Source organism: Lissotriton vulgaris, chromosome 2_1 (assembly GCF_964263255.1).
Source record: "Lissotriton vulgaris chromosome 2_1, aLisVul1.2, whole genome shotgun sequence".
In the NCBI taxonomy this organism is placed as follows: Eukaryota; Metazoa; Chordata; class Amphibia; order Caudata; family Salamandridae; genus Lissotriton; species Lissotriton vulgaris.
Window position 1 is genome coordinate 1,408,996,580 of NC_141687.1, and position 23,244 is coordinate 1,409,019,823.

Genomic DNA, 23,244 nt, shown 5'->3' on the forward strand with positions numbered 1-23,244 from the left:
AAAGTGACGCATCTACCTAGATGCGTCACTTTGTAAATATGGCGCAACAAGGCGCATATTTTACGCCACTGGTGTGTCACAATAAGTGACGCACCGGCGGCGTAAAAGTGACGCCCAGCCTCATAAATGAGGCCCTTGCAGTTTAATGTTATTTTGTCTTTGCATGTGTGCAGTGAAGGGGCTGGCATCTGGCACAGTCTCTTGATGGCACCCTCAGGGAGCAGCTACTAAAAGTGGCTGTGTAAAATGCGGGCACTGCAGAGTGACACCTGTTGTCATGTGTTGCCACAACGAACAAAAGGGCAGTTTGGAACAGTGCGATCATGCGCTTCGACGCCTCGTCAGAGGTGGTAAGCGCTATTTAAATGCAATTACAAAATAAACTGTAAGCAGGCTCCTTGGTGCGCCCATGCAATGTGGGCAGGAGCTACACAGGCTGCGGTGTACACAGAGTGAGGGGGGCTGTGGTGTCTGGCTGTGGCGCAGGGGACGGGGCCGCAGGCTGGCACGCTCTTTGCCCCTGGCCACACTGAACCGCGCACAGACTGCAAGCTGGCAGTGAAGACCTCGGCTATCAGGGTGAGGCAGCAGCCAGGACTGGCGGCTGGCAGCCTCTCGGCGCTTACCATAGCTCACAGACAGCAGACGTGAGCGCGATGAGAGCTTTGCAGTCTGTCTGTCGGGCAGGTCATGCTTCCTCGCGTCCAGCAGGACGCGCAATATGTTTATGCTTTTCAACCGGGCAGGATGTGCTTTTTCCGCCGTGCTGAGGCAAATATACTCAGCTTGAAGCCCGAAATGACATTTCCTGCGATATTTCTTTTTATAACAAAACTTTAAAAGGCGCTTTGTACTGCCAAGTTGCCTCTGGGCGCTGGGGGACTGGCTGCGGGGAAGTCACGAGACCAGTTGCTCGATTGCCACCGAAGAAGAGTGCATGGCAAGGGTTTGGCGGAGGCTGACACCAGGAATGAGAGTACCCGGAGACTGGCGCTGACTGGCTCGTGTGCCCACTATCCTGGCTTGGGTATCTGGAGACTGGCACTGGCTAGCTCGTGTGCCCACTATCCTGGCTTGGGTACCTGAAGACTGGCGCTGGCTGGCTCGTGTGCCCACTATCCTGGCGTGGGTACCTGGAGATTGGCGCTGGCTGGCTCCTTTGCCCACTATCCTGGCTTGGGTATCAGGAGACTGGCACTGACCGGTTCGTGTGCCCACTATCCTGGCTATCCAGCTCCGTTGCCTCGCCCCTCAGACTGGTAACTGCGCACCGCAGCTGGATTTCCTCCTCCCCAGCAGCGCATTAATTAATATCGAAATCGATCGATCCGAGCAGCTGGGTGCGGGGGAGGAGGGGGGGGGGGGGGGGTCTGGTGCTGCTGCGATGTGCTCAGCGCTGCCCATTACTCAGAAGGGGACGGAGCCTCCGCCGGCCCGGTCTCCTCCTCCTGCTCCTGTCTGCGCTGGATGAAAAATACGTCTGACTGCTCTTTGCTGCCAGGCCTGCGCCAGGGCACCAGTGCCTGAGACCCGCGCCCTCCGCCACCCTAGGATGTACCAGGCGAGCCCCAGACTCTTCCTTCACACCTAGCCGGGTCGCACTATGCCAGCATGGAGCTGCTCACCACGTTGGCATCTCTTCTCATAGCTGTGTGCGCCTCCTGCAAGGCTGCCAGGCTCCTGAGTGGTGAGTTTTAATTCTATTTCATTTTTTGGCGCTTGGTTCTTAAAAGATTGGGGCATATTACCAACAACTAGCGATAATTTTTGTCTCTAACTTGTTTAGAGACGAAAATTATCGCCGCACATCGGCGATTTTTATCGCAGATAAACCTTGCTATTAGCAAGGTTTATCTCAAATGCGATAAAAAACGGCTGCAATGCATGAATATCGCTGAAAAGTCAGCGATATTCATGCATTATCGAGCAAATGCTCTTAGCCATGTTATCCACCTCCCATTGGATAACATAGCTAAGAACTGCTCAGGGCAGGTGTTAGCTTTTGGAGATATTCGCGCTTAGCGCGAATATCTCCAAAAGTTGGTAATAGGAGATAGCGATGTTAGGGACTGTTTCCAGTCTCTAACATCTTGGCACGCCCACTTTGCATGTCATTAGTGATAAATATCACTGACATGCAAAGCGGGGCCCAAGATGGTCGCTATCTCCTATTAGCTGTCACTAACTGGTGTTAGCGACAGCTTGGTAATAGGGAGATAATTTTATCTCCGCTTTCTTGGCTTTTAAAGCCAAAAAAGCGGAGATAAACCCCCTTGATAATATGCCCCATTATTCGTAACCTCATGATGAACTCCGAGGAACTAGTGACCGATGCGCGGACCTCTTGGCGCTCTAAAATTTGTATCAGTTCTCCAACCCATGAAAATCTATTTTCAGACTCCTCTCCAGATGTATGTACTTCTTTTAAATCTCTTTTTCAATCTGTTCGTGTGACGTGGTGCCACACAGTGTTTGGCCTTTTAAGCGCTATACAGTACCTTAATTCATTATGTAGCGCTGAAAGAGGTGCGTGTACACTCCGTAACATATTATGCTTTTCGTGCAGCGTGTGGCTTGAGCGTACTCGCCTCCAGGCGCTTTGGCGTTAGTGTGCGTAAGAGGTGATGGCTTTGGGGGTTGCAGAAGGGTTGTAGCGTAACGACCTCGATGTCAAAGCGAACTTCTTATCTGTAGCGTGGAAAGCTGTGCCCTAAAGAAAGAAATTACATTATTGTGAAACTCAACTGGTACTCCTGTAAAGCGCTCTGATACCTTCGAGGCAAGCCCGGGCTAGCTAAAAAGAAAAACCCTGTTAAAAAAAAAAAATGGGTGCGAGAGGCAGACAGACACTAATTTAGATGAAGAGGGCTCCTCACACCCCAGGAGCCCGGTGTCACTACACCTGCTGCACTATTGATAGCCATGCCAATGCTCCTTACATTCTGCCCATGCCCCCAAGCTCTTCAAGCGGATGTGCCACAGTGCCCATGTATCCCAAATTATAACAGTCTGTTAGCCACAAACAGCCCCATTCTCATAATGACTCCACTGACCCCGCAGTGGTCTCAATTGTTCCATTTTATGTTCCGGCCTCGGCTTTCTTTCAGCTCAAGGGTACGGATAGACGGACACTCAGAGGATTATTTACAACGCCCCTTGCCCTGCCAGTGCGTCACTTTTAACCCAGGAGCGGTCAGAAATCAGAGGTGCGCGCCTCACCCGGGGGAGCCCACACAAGCCCCTTGCGCCGCCCTTACATCACTTTTTCCCATCTTAAAAGTGACGTAGCAGCGGCGCAAGGGGCTTGTAAATTAGCTCCCCAGTTTGGGGTCCCCCGGTTGAGGCGAACAGCTCTGACAGATCCCCGTCCTACTGAAAGCCGGTGCCTGTCTGTGGCATTATGCAGTGTCTAGACAGGGGCCAACTGCTTGGCACAGGGACCCGCGTTTTTTTAGGTGTTCCACTGACAGCTCACGGGTCTGCTGTTAGCAGCAACAATCCAACGGGTCCAGGCCAGGTCAGGCCAGGGGGCATATTACCAAGCAATAGCGATAATTATCGCTATTGCTTGGTTAGCGTGAAAAAATTATCGCTGAGCTGCGGCGATTTTTATCGCAGATAAACCTTGGTATTACCAAGGTTTATCGCAAATGCGATAAAAATCTGCCGCAATGCATGAATATCGCTGAAAAGTCAGCGATATTCATGCATTACCGAGCTAATGCTCTTAGCCATGTTATCCACCTCCCATTGGATAAAATGGCTAAGAACTGCTCAGGGCAGGTGTTAGCTTTTGGAGATATTCGCGCTTAGCGCGAATATCTCCAAAAGTTGGTAATAGGAGATAGCAATGTTAGCGACTGTTTCCAGACGCTAACATCTTGGCACGCCCACTTTGCATGTCATTAGTGATAAATATCACTGACATGCAAAGTGGGGCCCAAGATGGTCGATATCTCCTACTAGCTGTCGCTAACTGGTGTTAGCGACAGCTAGGTAATAGGGAGATAATTTTATCTCCGCTTTCTTGGCTTATAAAGCCAAAAAAGCGGAGATAAACCCCCTTGATAATATGCCCCCAGGTTTTTATACTTTGGCAGGGGGGTGCACAGGAATTCGAAAATTTCGGTAACAGCGAAGTAATGCTCCAAAGCGAAAGCTGAGACCACACCGAATGCTTTACGCTGCTGGCATCACGTTCCCCGTGCCATCTCCGGCGTGTCCTTCTGCTGGTGCAGCCGGATGCCCATACCCTGGCACAGCCAGCCTGCAACAATGCCCTCTTGGAATACTTGGTATCAAGGTGGCAAATATATTAACACATCCTACCTTTCATTTATCGCAGGCTTGCTGTATTTCTTCCTCACAGACACCCAACCTCTCTCCTTCTCCGATTCTCATTCTCGCTTCATTACGCGCTCTCTGTCTCTTTCTTCCTCACAGACTCCTCTCTGTCTCTCCTCGCAGTCTCTCATTCACCTCCTCACAGACTCTCATTCCCTCTTCCTCACAGGCTCTCAGTCCCTCTTCATTATAGCTTTCCACTCATCACAGACTTTCCTTCTCACACTGTCTCCTCGCTCACCACATACCTCCTCCCCTCTCGCTTTCAGCCCCTGGCCTTGGGTGCTCTCCCTTCCCATCTCACTCATTCGCTGCTGCTCAGTTCGTCACAGGACCCTCTCCCTCCACTCATGGAAGCCTCTCTGCCCCCCTCCTCACTCTTCCCTTCATTCTCCACAGCGCCTCTCTCTGACTTCATCCCAGGGGCCCTATCTCTCGCTCTCACTGGCCCTCAAACTACTACAGACCATCGAATCGTCATATAAGATCTGTCTCGCTCCTCTTTTCAGCATTTCTCTCCACCCATCACAGATGATTCCGGCTCTCCCTCCTTCTAAAACAGAAGCAACGGTCTTATTGTTGACTATACTACTAGGGATCCTCACTTGAACTATGGCTACAAGTTGTGCGATCCTGGACAAAGCATCATGTTTCGGAGTAGTGTGCTACTCGCCGAAAAAGCACTTCAACACCTCATCAGGGGTAGTAGCAAGCGCTATATAAATGCATACCTTTTCCCTCTTCTATCCCTTCGCTGTCCTTCTCAATCGGAATGACTGACTAACAAATCCGCCACTCAAATTACTGTCATATTTCACTATACTAATTCACAACTAATGCTATATGGGTTCCGGAGTAGGGTGCTACTCGCCAAAAAAGCACTAGAACACCCCATCAGTGGTAGGAAGCGCTATATAAATGCAAACCTTTTTCACTCTTCTATCCCCCACTCTCCTTCTCAATCCAAATACCTGACTAACATATCCACCACTCAAATCACTTTCATATTTCACTAAACTAATTCACCACTAATCCTTTATGGATTCCGCAGTAGCGTGCTACTTGCCAAAAAAGTGCTTCAACGCCTCGTCAGGGGTAGAAAGCACTATATAAATGCAATTACAATAAAATATATACTTTACCACCCGCCCCCTTCTTTAACTAACTGGGAACACTTAGAAACTGTCTGTAGTAAGGAAACTAGCTTATGAAGTGCAAACACTGGAGCAAACACCTCCAATATCTTCATGACTGCGCCCCTAAAAGACCCTTATCAAACTTCTCACTGCCACCCAGCCGGCCATACACGAACCCTACCCCATATCCTTCAAAACCTCAAAGGAGCCACCCGGCCCACCAATCAATGACCAAGCATCCCTTATGTCATAGAGGTCTCCAAAGCAACCAGCCAACTATCCAACCATCCTGCCCTCTCAGAAGGCACATACCATTACAGATTGTGGAACTGCAAGGCGTATCTACTCCCACTTTCTCAAGAAAATTTGTAAAAAAAATTGACAGATAGGACATTTGAACTTTTTAAAAGAAAAACTTTAGGAGAAAAAAAGGATTAAAAAAAAGTCAATCTGATTTTCAGAAACATTTTTTTTCTTTCATAAGCTTTTTCCACCTATCTCTGTTTAAAAAAAATCTCTGAATGTACTTTTAAGGTCGGTGAGAAATAATAATCAAGAACATGTTCACAAGATAATTTTGCAAGCCACATAACTGAAGTAAAAATCGCTGAACCGTTAACAGAAGGATAGCTGGCTAAATGTGTAGATTGCTCCGGATTTACAGTTTTGATGCTTGTGGAAACTATCACGGAGATTGTTGGACAGGCCACATGAAGGGCCGCTCTCCCCCGGCCCGACCAGGCCCGAGCCCGGTCACACAAGTGCCACACACCACCACTGCACGTTTTCCGTCCCCTCCGGGACCCTTGCCTCTGAACATATCGACCTCGTGGGCCCGATCCACTACTGGCCCGCGCGCCCAGCCTGGGCGCCATCTTGGACACTCCACCACGAGGCCGCCTGGCCCCCGATCGACCTCAACCCTGGGCCTAGCCAGGCCTCAGACATCCCGGCACCACCATCCACCCAGGAGGTGAGCGGGCTACTTGGCAAGTCAATGGGAGAAGGAGGTGTCGATGGCTCTCCCCCGCCAAGTGCCGTTCGCCCATCGCCTCCCTGGGCGCTGGCTCCACCCTCCTGCTGGGTGTCTGGTCTCCCTCATCCCAGACCTCCCGACCTCCAAGTGCGAGGGTCCGGACATCAAAGAACACCAGCCCTATAACTGGGGCAGCTCCAGAGCAGGAAGGCAGTTGTATCTTGGAGTCGAGAGACGCAAAGAAGAACTCATCCTTGACGGACTACTGGCGCTGCCGTAGCTCTGCCTTGTGCACCATCGCCCTGCCTGCTGGCGCTGCCGCAACCTTCGTAACCTTCGTATCCTTCATCGTCGTCGGGACCTGCTGGCGTGGCCGCGGACCGTTTGTAACCACCATCTTCATCGGGACCTGCTGGCTCCGCTGCGGACCGTCGTTTTCCTTCATCCATCTCGGGACCTGCTGGCTCCGCCGCGGCCCGATCATCTAGAACGCCGAGCTCGAGGATTGAGAGCTATTTCCATCTTTTGGTAACAAGACTGTCCCGCTACCCTTTTCCCAAACCAGAGACCAGAATCGAGGGGATCTCTGAGTCCAGACCTCCTTGTACCATTCTATCGTACTTAAAGAATTGCCTATAAAGTCTCGTTGAACTTTACCCTTGTGTGGTGTCCGTCTGTGGGGGGGAAGTTACTTGTCTGTACGATCGCTGGAGACGGCTCTCCCCGGAGACCTCTCCCCTTCTCCTCGGCCGACCCTCCCGGTCCGTCTAACATTGGTGGCCAGCGGCGCGATCCGAATCACCGCATAATCGTACAGAGAGTAGCTCACCCCACGACGAAATCACGATGACAACTAAAGAAAGCGGATCCACCGAGAAATTCCAGATGGAGAAATTGGACGAGTACAGCCATCGTGAACTAAAACAATTCTGCATCGAACTAGGTATCGCTACCACCGGACTAAGTACCAAAGACGATTTCAAGCATGCCCTAGAGTCTTGGGCAGAAACCGGGGCTGCCGGAACCCCCGATCAAAGCATCGCAGCAAAAACCACCACGGCCCCTGAAGAGCGAAGAACGGGTCTCTCGCAAGACGAGATCCAGGAACGAGAAAAAACCCGACTACACGAGCTAGAAATGGCCCGGCTCAAAATGGACGTTGAACTTAAGTTGGCCGAACAAAAAATAAACTTAGAGCACCTGCGTCTCCGAGAAGAAAGAGAGGAGAAACAGAGACAAAGGGAGCTCGAGGAAAAGAAACTGGCATATGAACACGAGCGAAAATTAGCTGAGATTGACTTACGCAAGCAGAATAAAGAAGTAGGGGTGTCCGAGCAACCCCACACCCCAGGGGCAACAGAGAAAAAGGTACACATCCCCAAGGATGTCGTTCGAGAATACTTCAGAGAGGACGACATCCAGCAATGGTTTAAGGCCTACGAAATCGCTATGACTGCACACCGGATCGATGGAAGCGACTGGGGAGCCGGTCTATGGGGGAGATTCCTCAATGAGGGCCGCGACGCCCTGCTACAGCTCCCGGACCACCAGATGACCTCCTATGACCATATGAAAGCTGCACTCCTCACCCGCTATGGCCTCACACCCGAGATGTACCGTCAGAGGTTCCGAGACTGCACCCGCATCCCGGGTACAACTTGGGTGGACTATGTAAACTACTTTAGCCGAGCCTTCGAGGGCTGGATCAAAGGAAGCAAGGTCACTACCTACGAACAACTGTTCAATCTCATGGTATGGGAGCATCTATCAAACAATTGCTTCATTGAACTCCGCCAGCACCTCCTCGACAGCAAGTTAACTGACCCCCGGCAGCTTGCAGCCGAAGCTGACCGGTGGGAGATCACCAGAGTGGGCCGGAATGGGTCCTACGAACAGAACCGGAACAACAATGGTCAGCACCGTCCCCGAGGAGGAGGAGGAGGCCAAGGACGCGGAAGAGACAACGCTCCGGTCGCCCCCGCTACCAGCACCACCCCCCCGGCCAACCGGGGCAGCACCCCGGCGCGACCGGGATACCGAGCCAATGTTACATGCCATCGATGCCAACGAGTCGGCCACTATGCAAACGACCCAAACTGCCCCCAGTACCAGAGCCCAAGACCCCGCCAAGTAGCCGCTGCTGCTCTGGGGGAGGAACAGATCTCAGAGGAACAAGAAGAATATGAACAGGAGCATCAAGAATGGGAGCCAGCCGCCATGGCTCTAGCATGCTTAGGGGGGAAAGACATGGTCCCGCGGGTCCCCCTACCCGCTAACACCCAGAAGTACAGCCAATGGGTGAGCATCAATGGACGCCGGGCCGAAGCCCTTCGTGACACCGGGGCCAGTGTCACAGCCGTCCGCTGTCACCTGGTGACCCCAGAACAGTATCTACCAAACATTCTCTGCCCTGTACGTTCAGCCGATAACTCGGAAAGTCTGTGTCGGATGGCCTGCGTCCCTTTCGAATGGGGAGGGGTCTCCGGCATGTTGAAAGTAACGGTCCGTGACGATGCCCCCGTAGACTGCCTCCTGGGGAATGACCTTGAAAGCTCTCCGTGGGCAGCCGTAGAACGAAGAGAACACCTGGGGATGTTAGGCGTCCCGGACTGGACGTGCGTCACCACACGGTCCATGGCCGCCCGTGCCAACCCCCGACCAGAGGAACCCGAATGGCCGGCGCCACCGCCTCCGGTCGCCCCAGCCGAAACCACCGACCGTGGCGTCCCCCCAGAACCAGCTCAACCTCCAGACCTCGCTAACCTCGACCAGTGGCCTCAAGAAGGGGGGCCCACGCAAGAGCAATTTCGCCAAGAACAGAAGACCTGTCCCTCCCTCGAGGGACTCCGCCAGCAAGCGCTCGCCCAAAGCGCAGGGGATACCTCCGGAACACACTGGATCTACTGGGACAATGATCTGCTGTACAGTGAGCAAAGAATCGCGGAGCTGGGGGCCAGCCGAGTGCTAGTGGTGCCCCTCCGTTTTAGAGACTTTCTGCTAAACCTGGCCCACGATGTCCCCCTGGCGGGACACCTGGGTCAAGATAAAACCTACAGTCGTCTGGTGACCCACTTCTTCTGGCCCAAAATGAGGAACGATGTACACCAACATTGCCGATCTTGCCCCACGTGCCAAGCCAGTGGAAAGAGCGGCCGCAAACTAAAAGCTCCCCTGCAACCTTTTCCCGTGGTCACCACCCCGTTCGAGAGGGTCGGAATAGACATTGTGGGGCCCCTGGACCCGCGTACAAAACAAGGCCATCGGTTCATCCTGGTGCTAGTGGACCACGCCACCCGCTACCCCGAGGCTGTTCCCCTGAGAACTGTGACAGCCCCGGTAGTCGGCCGGGCTCTGATGGGGATCTTCTCCCGTGTGGGCTTCCCCCGAGAAGTCGTCAGCGACAGAGGCACGAACTTTATTTCTAAATACATGAAGTCCCTCTGGCAACAGTGTGGGGTTACCTACCGCTTCACGACCCCCTATCACCCTCAAGGAAACGGACTCGTTGAGCGGTTCAACCGCACGCTCAAAGGGATGATCGGGGGGTTGGAAGAGCCCCTCCGTCGCCAGTGGGATGTGCTGCTGCCGTGCCTCCTCTTCGCATATCGAGAGGTCCCCCAGAAGTCCCTCGGCTTCAGCCCGTTTGAACTGCTGTATGGACACCCAGTACGGGGGCCGCTCAGCCTAGTCAAGGAAGGCTGGGAAATGCCCCCTCTAAAGAACCCACCAGATGTCTTCAGGTACCTCCTAACCCTCCGCAACCAGACCCGGCGATTCAGAGAGCTGGCAAAAGCCAACCTAGAGGCCAGTCAAGAGGACATGAAAAGGTGGTATGACCGGAATGCCTCCTCCATCGAATTTGAACCTGGGCAGCAGGTATGGGTGATGTCCCCCACCGAACCCTGCGCCCTGCAAGACAAGTGGACGGGGCCCTTCAAAGTAGTCGAGCGCAAGGGTCCTGCCACCTATCTCATCGACATGGAATCTTCCCGGAACCCCCTCCGGGTCCTCCACGCTAACAGACTGAAACCCCACTTTGTGCGTTCAGAACTCAGCCGCCTGATGGCCACAGACAATGGGGCGGAAGAGGACTCCGAGCCCCTCCCTGACCTCCTACGGACTCGGGAGAAAGACGGCTCCGTGGATGGGGTCCGACTCTCGGAGGCCCTCACCCGAGAACAACGCCAGGAGTGTCGAGTCCTTCTGTTGCAGTTCGCCAGCCTGTTCTCCCTCACCCCAGGTGTCACTTCCTGGTGTGTGCACGATGTGGACACGGGGGACAGCCCCCCTATCCGCCACCGGGCCTACCGCGTGCCAGATAGGGTACGGGCCTGCATCCAGGAAGAAGTAGCCAAAATGCTCACGCTCGGGGTCATCGAGCCCTCAGACAGCCCCTGGGCCAGCCCGGTCGTGCTGGTCCCCAAAGCAGCCGCCCCCGGCACCACACCAGAACTCCGGTTCTGCGTCGACTACCGGGGCCTGAATGCGGTCACCAGGACAGACGCCCATCCCATCCCCCGGGCAGACGAACTAATCGACCGCATGGGAGCTGCCCGCTACCTCAGTATTTTCGACCTGACGGCGGGCTACTGGCAGATCGGCCTTACACCCCAGGCCCAAGAACGTTCTGCTTTTTCCACCCCCGATGGCCATTACCATTTCAAGGTCATGCCCTTCGGCATGAAGAATGCTCCAGCAACATTTCAGCGGCTCGTCAATCAGGTCCTGGCGGGGCTCGAAGGGTTCAGCGCCGCCTACCTAGACGACATCGCTGTATACAGCCACCATTGGCCCGAGCACCTCCACCACCTCCGAGCAGTGCTACAAGCCCTTCAGCGAGCTGGCCTCACGATCAAGGCCAGCAAATGTCAAATTGGTCAAGGGTCTGTAACCTACCTCGGGCACCAGGTGGGAAGCGGCCTGGTGGCCCCTCTGCAGCTCAAAATTGCCGCCATCCAGTCCTGGCAGCCCCCCATCACTCAGACCGAGGTACGGGCCTTCCTGGGCCTCACGGGCTATTACCGAAGGTTCGTGAAAGACTATGGTACTATAGTGGGGCCCCTCACAGAACTCACGTCCAAAAATCAACCCAAGAAAGTCAACTGGACCCCAGATTGTCAAACAGCATTCGAACAATTGAAAGCCGCCATGTGTTCCGCCCCTGTGCTCCAGGCCCCCGACTACAGCCGGGAGTTCGTCGTCCAGACGGATGCCTCCGACCATGGCATTGGGGCCGTCCTGTCTCAAGTGAACACCGAAGGCCTTGATCAGCCAGTGGCCTTCATCAGCAGACGACTCCTACCCCGAGAGCAACGCTGGAGCACCATTGAGAGGGAAGCCTTCGCTGTGGTATGGGCCCTCAAAAAGCTCCGGCCCTACCTCTTTGGTACACACTTTCGGGTACAGACCGACCATCGACCCCTGCAGTGGCTGATGCAGATGCGGGGGGAAAACCCGAAGTTACTACGTTGGTCCATCTCCCTACAAGGGATGGACTTCACTGTTGAACACCGGCCTGGGCCAGATCACGCCAACGCGGATGGCCTGTCCCGGTTTTTCCGCCTCGACGAGGAGAGTCCCCAAGAGGATGGGTGACTCTCCCCGCCTTCAGCTGGGGGGGACGCATGTTGGACAGGCCACATGAAGGGCCGCTCTCCCCCGGCCCGACCAGGCCCGAGCCCGGTCACACAAGTGCCACACACCACCACTGCACGTTTTCCGTCCCCTCCGGGACCCTTGCCTCTGAACATATCGACCTCGTGGGCCCGATCCACTACTGGCCCGCGCGCCCAGCCTGGGCGCCATCTTGGACACTCCACCACGAGGCCGCCTGGCCCCCGATCGACCTCAACCCTGGGCCTAGCCAGGCCTCAGACATCCCGGCACCACCATCCACCCAGGAGGTGAGCGGGCTACTTGGCAAGTCAATGGGAGAAGGAGGTGTCGATGGCTCTCCCCCGCCAAGTGCCGTTCGCCCATCGCCTCCCTGGGCGCTGGCTCCACCCTCCTGCTGGGTGTCTGGTCTCCCTCATCCCGGACCTCCCGACCTCCAAGTGCGAGGGTCCGGACATCAAAGAACACCAGCCCTATAACTGGGGCAGCTCCAGAGCAGGAAGGCAGTTGTATCTTGGAGTCGAGAGACGCAAAGAAGAACTCATCCTTGACGGACTACTGGCGCTGCCGTAGCTCTGCCTTGTGCACCATCGCCCTGCCTGCTGGCGCTGCCGCAACCTTCGTAACCTTCGTATCCTTCATCGTCGTCGGGACCTGCTGGCGTGGCCGCGGACCGTTTGTAACCACCATCTTCATCGGGACCTGCTGGCTCCGCCGCGGACCGTCGTTTTCCTTCATCCATCTCGGGACCTGCTGGCTCCGCCGCGGCCCGATCATCTAGAACGCCGAGCTCGAGGATTGAGAGCTATTTCCATCTTTTGGTAACAAGACTGTCCCGCTACCCTTTTCCCAAACCAGAGACCAGAATCGAGGGGACCTCTGAGTCCAGACCTCCTTGTACCATTCTATCGTACTTAAAGAATTGCCTATAAAGTCTCGTTGAACTTTACCCTTGTGTGGTGTCCGTCTGTGGGGGGGAAGTTACTTGTCTGTACGATCGCTGGAGACGGCTCTCCCCGGAGACCTCTTCCCTTCTCCTCGGCCGACCCTCCCGGTCCGTCTAACAGAGATATAAATCATGGTGGTGATTGCAAACAATTTACAAATGCAAATATTTCAGAAAAGAGATGCTGTTTTATGAGCAGAATGTATTGATGACATTTCAATAACCTCCTATGTGTTTTTTGACCTATTAGATGGGGGTCTATTAAAAATATTTTGCTTCTTACTATTTATCAAAAATACACATGAGTGTTCACTATAATTTGTGAGCATTGTTTTTCCATTTGCCACGATGTGGATACGAGGATTATCCAAATGTACATTAAGAGCATATTAAACATTATATTTCTTTAGCCTACAGTCACCAATAGGCTCCACAGAGAGGAGCTCAATTGTTGGATGGTCATTTTTCCCATCCCTTACTTTGTAATTCTTCCACTGTTGAGTAGTGATTTGTGCATGTCCACAAATGTAGTATCCCTCAAGTAAGACCAGGTCACGTTTTCAGGATATCCACAGTTGAAATTTCGGAGGCCTAGTTACATATAATGGACCTACACGGCGCAAGAAGGGAATGCAGGGATGGCGGTCTCACCTTGATGAATGTTTGACTACAGGGAGCCGCCATCACTCCCACGCCTTTTCGAGCTTCAACTACTGTGAAACTCGGTACACCCACATTGTGTTTAAGAAGCCCCAGACCAGAGTGGGTCTATCCTCAACCGACATAAGTAAGGTAGGGAATATAGGGGATCTGAAGTCCTGACGAAAGCCGTAAAGACCTGTGTTAGGGCTACATCTTATCGGCTGAAACATGTTGACAAATATGCAGTTAGGAGGGGTGAGGGGCCACTAAAAATCCCCGACACCACCATTCTATAGTCATTTTAATCCTGGCTGGGAAATCCAGGAATAAAGTATAAGAGCTGATATTTCTAAGCCAGCTTCAGACTTTATGTTCTGCACTAATATTTCTATTTTTGATCCTTATGAGTTTATGTTTGTATTATCTTCCCCCTCCCCTTTGCTCCACCCCTGGCGTTGGTCTGCACAGGGTGTTGTTTAGCAAGCCCTGTGATGAAGCATGCCACAAATTGTCAGTGAGAGCCGTTTTGAAATACTAAGCATGTGCCACCTAACACAACAGTGTAAATCCTAATACTCCTACTTCTCTTTTGTGTGTGTGTGGATATTTGTAGGGGAGGCTGTTGTAGGAGTTTGTTCATCTTCCCCCATATTTTTTTGTGATTCATACCTATAATGGATGTCAGCAGAAAATATTGCCATGTCTGTTGGGCATCCCCTGGATTTTACTATGAAGTGGTCTCGTGAGGTCATCCCAAGGTTCATATTCTAAATACCTTTATCACATTTTCAGCGATTTACTTTTTCAGCTTAGTCATATTTTTTTAGTTTAAGTTGATTAAAATGCATCAAGTGGTGTCACTTCGTTTCATACCTCCTTCATACTCTGTCATTAAGTAACCAGTACGTAGTTCTCACTACCAGCAAATAGTTTTCCTCTTTCTTCTTTTTTTAGCTGTTTATTGCTTCCTTCTATCCACTATTTCACTTGTGATGCCTATTGTTTATCTTTTACTCATTTTGCACTACTAAAATGTCTGTTCACTTTATTGGAGTCACTCCAAGCACTTTGTCATCCTGATCGGGTTATGGAAAGATTGCATTGCATTTGAGGTCTGCGCAGTCATGGCGGCCTGCAGACCTCAATCTTTCAACTTAATTATTGGCCCCGCGGTGCCAATCTTCTGTGAGGTTTCTAATTACCTGTATTTACAGTGTCTGAGAACCGTGCCTAATCCTTTGTTGTTTCAGGTATGTTCAAATTCAAGATTTTGCAATCATACACCAGTTTTGCACTTTGTACATGTTGTGGCAGCAAATACGCACGTTTTAGGACATGTCTTAGCTTTATGTGCTTGTGCTTTCATAGGCAAAACCCGGTGAGTGAAATATGTCATGTTATGGAATGTTTTGTGATAATACAACTGTGTGGCCGTTCAAACTCGATCAAATTCACCATCCAGGTGAAGCTTCACCTCTGACAGTTTCATAATTTCCTGATCAATAAGTCACACCTGCTGGTTAACGAGCGTAATCTAGTAAATTTGGGCCCATTTTCTACCTAATAACACAATTCTGTCCAGCATGCGAGTCCCTGACAACAATCTACCCAACACATACGATGTGAGATACATTGTGTCAAAATATGCGTTCAGGGAGGCCTCCTGCCCAATAAGTTCACACCCAAGGCACACTTCTGGCCAACAGGCATAGGCTTTGTGTATTTCGCAACTCATCAGTGATATATGATATGATATGATGCGATATGATAAGCATTTGTATAGCGCGCTACCACTTCAAGGAGCATCTTGGCGCTTAGATTCATATGCTAAATGACGGTAGTATTTGTTGTGCTCACATGGCATCTGAAAGACCTGTGTTCAGTTGGAGCCTTTTGATAAAACCTCCTGCACAAAAGCACTCTGGTAAAATTCTGCCCAACACATGGACTCTTGACAACCATTTGTCTTTACAGCCATACACTACGGTCACTCTCCTGCCCAACAGCTTTACTCTGGGCGACGCCTGGCTTCACAAGTGTCCAATTTGGTCACCCTCCTGAAAAATGTATGGACTCTGAGCAACCCCAGACCAATACATTAATTCTTGGTGATCTCATGTTCAGCAATCCCTCCCCTGACCACCTCCTGTCAATCAGACATGCTTAAGGAAACATTGCACTCTACGCAACTACTGCCCAAAATGTGTATTCTGCACGAATCTCAGTCCAAAAACTCCAATGTGGTCATGCTTGGACCTGAATTCTTGGCAACCTCCAGCCCGAATAACGTACATCTCTGGCGGTGTCCTACCCACAGACTGAACTCTGGGCAGCCTCCAGAATAAGTGGTACACTCCCCTAAGCAAGGTCCTCACAAATACATTGATTCTGCATGCCTTCCAGCTCACAACATCCATTTTGGGCAAACTACTACCCAATAAGTAACCTCTGGGTATCCTTTTGACTCACAAGTATGCATCGCGTAAGCTTCTGACAATCAAATGACCTCTGGACAGTGGCCTGTACAGTAGCCACTTCCCAAGCATGTGCCTGCCCAACAAAAGTGCACTCTGGGAAACCTCTCCCCAGCGACTCCTTTCGGGGCAAATCTCTTCCAGGAACACTCACTCTATGTTATTTCCAGTGAAATCCGCATACTCTGTTCAGCCTCATGCCAAGAAGAATCGCTCCAGGCAACCTGATGCCCAGCAAGGGATCTTTGTGTAATCTCCTGCACAAATAGGCTCCTTTTGGACTTTGTACTTGGCCAAATCTCCTGTATGACAAGCACAATTTGGGAAATCTGCGGGCGAAAGGTTATTCCAGTCTAAAGGATGAATTCTATGCCATGAATGCACACAAATTCAACTCTTTTCCTAACACTCTCATAAATGTTGTTCTGGGCAAGGTTCTGCCCAACAGGTGCACTCTGAACAGTTCATGTACAGCAGAATCCAACAGGGCACTCTACTGTCCTGCCAGCAATCAATGGGCAACGTCCTAGACAAGGCACAAGACTCAGAAAACATGCATCCAGGGCAATCTCTAGCCCACCAGCATTACTTTGGATAATATCATGTTCAGCACGTGTATTATGGAAAACCGCCAACCTAACAAGTACTTTAGGATACTGCTTGTCACTGCTTAATTTGTGCAGGCGGTTTCCGGTGCTTGGCACCGGCACTTAATTGTCAAAACTAGTACTTGTGACAGTCTACCACAAGGTGGCGCTGTCTGGCTACTTTAGAGTTACCCACAACAGTCAATTATGAATTCAATATACACTAGAATTTACTGTTACCTTCCGTCCAAGCCATTTTATAGCTTTGGGGGGACTGAAAGAGTCCGAACTGTCACACTTGTAGGAGTGTGATGGTTAGTAGTTGTGTTGGTACTATCATTGATAGCATGACAGGGGCACTGTGTAGTATAAGTTGCAGTGGCTTCCTGACGAAGGCCCTGACACATGTTTTTTTTTTTTACAAATTAAGCACTGTCTGAGTCCAATCTTCCTTAGCAATCAGCATATGGACTCTACTCTGGACAGCCAGCCAAGCAAGTATGCCGACAGACAGTGCACACAGATTTATAGCCACTTCTACAAAGCAGCTTCCTAAAAGTCACAACATTTCCAACGAGCCAGCCTACGTACACTCCACAAAGGTCTACCATAATGACTTCATTTTCATATACAACGAGTGTATTTGGACCTTATTTATTTTTTATCAGCTAAAGAATAACCAGCAATCCAAGAATGTGACATGCAAAACAATTTAGTAAAATAAGGAATGTTTATTAACGAAATTGACAGAATTGTAGAAAAACACTTGTTATAGCCATACTTTTCCCTACCTATTTGGCTTCCAGTGGTCTAAATAGAAACAAAAATATCTAAAAGGATGAATAATCTAATTACGTAGTTACATGAGAAATATAAAAAACAGCAAGCATTGGCAAAGTCAATAGGTTTTGGCTGGAAGACACCAAGATATTGCCTTTGCCAGTGTTTATTGCCATTGGCACAGATCTAGATGCATATGCACGCAAAGCTGGCAATTTTGAAATGGGGTTTCTATTAAAGATAAGCTGTTTCAAGATGGTCGAATGTGCTCGCAGATGCACACTGACACACGCAGGGTTTAAAACACGTGGGGGTTATTTTTAATTTATTGCGTTAACATGGCGGACAGCCACATTAGAATGCTAAATTAAAATGGTAAAAAAGTGGAAGAGCGCATATGAAGCACAAGAAAGAAAACAAGCAGCCCAGCAGCCCTTCGCTGATGCCAGGCACTCATAAAAATACATTTAAAACATTGAACTATGGAGAAGCAGGGTGTAGAACACCAGAGAGCTGAAGGAAAGTAAAAAGAGTGTGTGAGACAGTAGAGGAAAAAGGAGGAAAGAGCAAGTAAGTAGTGGAAGGACACAGCACTCCAATCAGAACATTTTGAGACCGAAATGCTCCAGGCCGGGCCAAATACAAGAATAGGCAGGAAGGCATGGCCAGGCAGCGAGGCAAAAAGGCCGTTTGAGTCGAAGCTCTGGGACCGGCCCCATCCCGTCGTCTATCCTGCAAGTAGATCCGGCCTCCCGATCGCAGCATAATGCGTGGGAACACCGCCTGAATAAACTCAGCTGACGTCGGTCTCTCTCCTTCACCGGAGACCGCTGCTCTCCTCGTGGTAGAAGTGTGGCCTGGTGCCGGAGCTTACGCCTGGACCCACAATGCCCAGTGCCCCCCCCCCCCCCCCCTCCCCTGGTGCCTTAACTTGAGGGCGCTATCGACAGAGGCCCCGGGCGCTCCAGAATTGCCTGGCCGGGGGCCTTTCCTACATTTGGCTCTAGGGACCGCCTAAGGGGATCGACTCGGGCTGCCCGTCTGCACCGTGCCGCCTCCTGCCCTTAAATCCTGGGGTGGTGTCGGGAGCTGCGGGCGCCCATTGCCAACCATTTCTTCCCTCATCTCCCCTCCCTCACTGCAGCTGTGATGCCCGGCGTTTGAATCTGCGCCGGGGCCTGTGCTGAAATACGGAGCTGCGGGGGTGCTCTGTTGGACTCGCGCAATAACTACACTCCACGCTGTTAATTGAAGTGTAAAAGGCCATTTATTAGGACAAGGTTGCAATCATTTAGACTTATTAACAGTACATCAATGGATGAAATATACGTTTCCATAATCATTTAGACTTATTAACAGTACATCAATGCATGTAATATACGTTTCCATCCCATACCCACGCATTCTCCATTCTGCCTTTCTAAAACCCTCTCACCTGTCTGACTCTTCACCCATTCACTCGATAACCTCCTTCCTCTCCCCATTCTCACCTTCACTTGCCCTCCAAGCATCCTCTGTTGACTTGGCCTTTATTGCTCATTGCCTCCCGTGCCCCACTATCAGTCACCTGTGTACCGTTTTCCCCCCACCCAAGGGGTGGATCCGCCCGTATGTGACTCCCCACCCCTCCAAAGTACCGTAACGCCTCTGCTCCGCAACCTGCCCTAAACATGGCATCCCTAGACCTCGAAAACCACCCGGTCCTTCCCCGAATCTGTAGGGTGGGCGGGTGGACAAAAATTAAATGTCCTCCCGGTGGTGCACAGGTGTCAGGAAGAGGCTGGATCTTCCTCTCCTGACACTTTATATGCCCTCCCCAATCCCACCCCTTCCCTTAACCCCTGTAGTCCCGCCCTCCACCTTGTCCTTCCGTGCCTTGCGCGAAAACCCCGAGGGAAGACTGGTCTGCGACCCTACTTCCCCCGGGGGCCGCATCCCGCAATAACTACACTCCACGCTGTTAATTGAAGTGTAAAAGGCCATTTATTAGGACAAGGTTGCAATCATTTAGACTTATTAACAGTACATCAATGGATGAAATATACGTTTCCATCCCATACCCACGCATTCTCCATTCTGCCTTTCCAAAACCCTCTCACCTGTCTGACTCTTCACCCATTCACTCGATAACCTCCTTCCTCTCCCCATTCTCACCTTCACTTGCCCGTATGTGGCTCCCCACCCCTCCAAAGTACCGCCACCCAGGGAACGCCCGGAGGGCGGTTACCTGCCCCCCCCCCCATTGTCCTGCGCACCTTTTGCCTCCTGCCAGCCGCACGCAAAGCCTTCCAGTGGATGACAATCCACCACCACACCCCGGATCCTGCAGCAAAAAATACCACTCCGATAGAAACATGAATCGCGAAAGGTGCCCTTCCAAAAACGGGCCCACGCGCCTTTCAGTCCCGTGCCCAACGGCAGCCCCCCCGCAGCAGCACCCGGTGAACGACGATCCACCGAACCTGCATCCCCTGCCATACAGGGAGGTCCCCAGGCAAAATCCACCAAGAAAAAACTGCTCTCGACGCTGCGATATTCCTTTATCACTCCCGCCTGCACCTGCATGCGGGGTACACAAAACATCCCATGGGGCCATACCCTGCCACAAAAGGGGGAGGAGGGGGACCCCCCCCATACGCGGTGAACGACCATCCACCACCGTGCCCAATGCCCGCATAAACCAGCAACATGTCCGGTCCCAATCATTTGGCTGAAAAATCCACTCCCCCGCGGTGAACGGCCATCCACCACCTGGCCTGCATCCACCACCTGTACACATCCCAACAGAACCAGCAACCATTCCGGACCACTGTATTGGCCATCCAATGTGCCCCCTTTCCTCCTGAGGTGGACGACCATCCACCCCCTGTTCAACCGTCCTTTGCCCCTTCGACAACGAATGGCAATCCTTGCCCGCTCCTGGCCCATAAAGGTGCCCCCCCCCCGCCACAGGCCGTGCAACATGTAAGATCCTCCCCCTTCTAAACGGAAGTGCTCATGTCCGCAAATACCGAGTAACCTTAGAAGTTCAAGATGACAAAGAAGTAGTCTAGAATGTGACGTGATCTGATATGATTATGTTATGTCAATGAAAACCAAGGCTGATCTTAGGGGAGCACGAAGCCACGGCCAGTTCATCCTCACTACATCCTGCATATCTCCGTGCGTTGGGTAAGCGCCCCCCCTCTGCGGTGAACAACCGTCCACCATTGTCCCCGAGGCCACCAAAACCAACAACCCCGGATAAATCATTGGCCACCCAAGCCGTTCCCCCACCCTACTTCCGAGGTGAACGACCATCCACCCCTTGTACCTCAGTCCTTCGTATCCCTTGGCAAACCATAAGAGTTGCAGACTATAAAGGAATCTTAATGCAAACAAACTTCAGTCATCGTTAAGGCATCAAACTCATGCCTGGTCACCCTCCTCCATCTCTCATAACGTCCTGCGGTGGACCGCCAACTGTGGATCCCCCCTTACCCGCAGTGAACGACTATTCACCCAACCAGGCCAGCAATCCGTCCCCAGGTGGTCCCGGGCCAACTTCGTCCTTCTTAGGTGCCCCCCCGTGGACGACCATCCACAGCCTGCACCTCCGTTCGAATGTAAGGGAGTGACTGTCCTAACCATTCCTGGACCGTGACAGGCGGCTCCCCGTAAAAACGGCCCCCCACCTTCCATCTCGCCCCAAACTGTCTCATCACCCCGGGCGCCCTGGCCTGGACCTCCACATCCTTGAGCCCCAACAGTCTCCCCCAAGCACAAAACATGTGTATGTCCATGACGCCCCATGTTCCGTGCACTGGAAACACATCCCCTGCTAAGCATCCCAGGATAATGCCAGACCTGACATATCCCAGTAAACTTTTCCCCCATCATGTATCCATAAATCAGGGCAACCTCCCATTTCCTGTGCCCAACGGTGATCGCACTGGTACCAATATCCACCCCCCCACAAATGGTTTCCGACCCGATCTCTCACCAGGTCACCACCCAACAATCGTGGACCCCACCCAGTAATGTCCACACACCCGCTAGTACGCCTCCACCGCCGACCAAATCGGGGAGAAAAAGGCCACACCCATCCAGGCGACTGCCCTTGCTCCCGCTCAACTTCCCGACCCCCTGGTAGAGAAGAAAAAATTAGGCCTGTAAAATACATGGCGTATCCCCAGCCCTCTAATGGCCGTCGACCTGATCCCCTCTGCAAGCCAAACCCCATGTCCCCAGTACCCACGCCGTCACAGACACCTCCTGTACCCACCGCCCCACCAGTGCCCCCCAGGACTCCACAGGACAATACAGCTGTTGCCGCCCCCGAACCCTCAAGAACCACACTCCTCTCCAGACCGACCCGCCACAGAACATCCCGGTTACGCACATGGCCAGCAAATAACAGGAGAAATGTCTCCCCCCGCCGAAAGACGACTCCTTCCCTCCAACTAACTGCACTCGTAATCCTTGGTGATCGTCCGACACTCACCCTTGCCCCCGAACAAACCGACACCAATATGCCTGGCCCCTAGTGCCCTCATGTCCGTGTACACCTCTGCCACAACTACACCGCACCTCAGCTGCTCCGATCGCAAGCCCGCACCCCAATTTGGCACTACCAACATGCCCCCCGCGGTCCAACCTACCACCCCTCGGTCCCTTCGTACCTTCAAATAGCTCTAAACCACAACCCCCTCCACCGTGGCGCGCAGTACCAAGCACCCAGGTCAACGCCAAACAAACCCCCCCCCAAGACCACAGCACACAGTGGCCCCAATACCGCTACCACTGCGGCACATCTTCCCGTACCACCCCGGCCATCCCCCACCAAAAAGCGCCCCCTTGCTAGAAGCCCTCAACTACTCATGCACACTCGTCCAACCGGTCCACCCGAGCCGCCCTTTACATCCCCGCAAACGCTTCCATCATAAACTCCTCGTTCCTTTGAAAAAACACCACTCCCAAACCATCCCGCCAAAAAACACCCCCCGCCATGGCCGACGCGTCAGACGCTCACCGCCATACCACGCCCATCCTTTGAAAACTCTCCCAGGCCTGAGTCTGCCAATAGAGGTTGTGAATTCGCTCCTGCACTCTTTTCCCCCCCATCGATTGCCATTCCACCAACTACTGGGGACGAAAACCACTCACCCTCCGGCATAGCCCAACACAACAATTCCCCAACCTTCGCGTGAAAAATCCCCACCGCCAAGCTACTGCAAGACGTGAAGCCTTCCGCCACCTACACGGTACACCAAAACCAGGCTTCCGCCTCCCCGGCGTATGCAGCACCCACCTTCACTGATCCAACCTCGCGCCCACGAGGTGCTGCCACGCCGCCACGCCCGTCATGCTGCGGGTAGCGTCCGAATCTCGCAGGAACACTCCTCCCTGCCACCAGTGGAAGCATCCAGACCCCAGAGCCCCCCACCCACCTGAAAGTCAATGTCACGTCCAAATGCCACTAGGGAGCCGACCGGCCATCCCTGTCATCCCGCTGCCAAGTATCCGCTGTGAATCGAGTCACCCACACTGTGACCCTGTCATGACTCCTGCCGCCGCAGCACTGGTATCCCCCAGCACATCCCCCCACACTCGCAGCACATTGCCTCGGAATCGCCATGATCCCCCCAAGCTGTCCACAACCCCAGCCCGCAGCCTTACTCGCGCACATAAGGGCTGCTCCAGCACAACGCCCCTGTACTCATAGGCGCTATGCCCCTCATGGCTGTGCCCGCATGTCCCACCTTGG

The 23,244-nt window shown here is 52.4% G+C and overlaps 1 protein-coding gene across 2 annotated transcripts in view; it reads left to right on the forward strand.

The window, feature by feature from the left end:
* The first annotated feature begins 643 nt into the window (after window positions 1-643).
* Window positions 644-23,244, forward strand: part of LAYN (layilin) — a 98,219-nt gene continuing 75,618 nt past the window's right edge. The window contains exon 1 of one of the 2 annotated variants that reach the window (XM_086957172.1): window positions 644-1,687. Coding sequence is in view for 1 of the 2 variants with exons in the window: in XM_086957171.1 (XP_086813297.1) it covers window positions 1,612-1,687 (76 nt within the window). In the remaining variant the exon portion in view is untranslated. The remainder of the gene's footprint in view (window positions 1,688-23,244) is intronic. The other variant, XM_086957171.1, reaches the window with a different exon arrangement.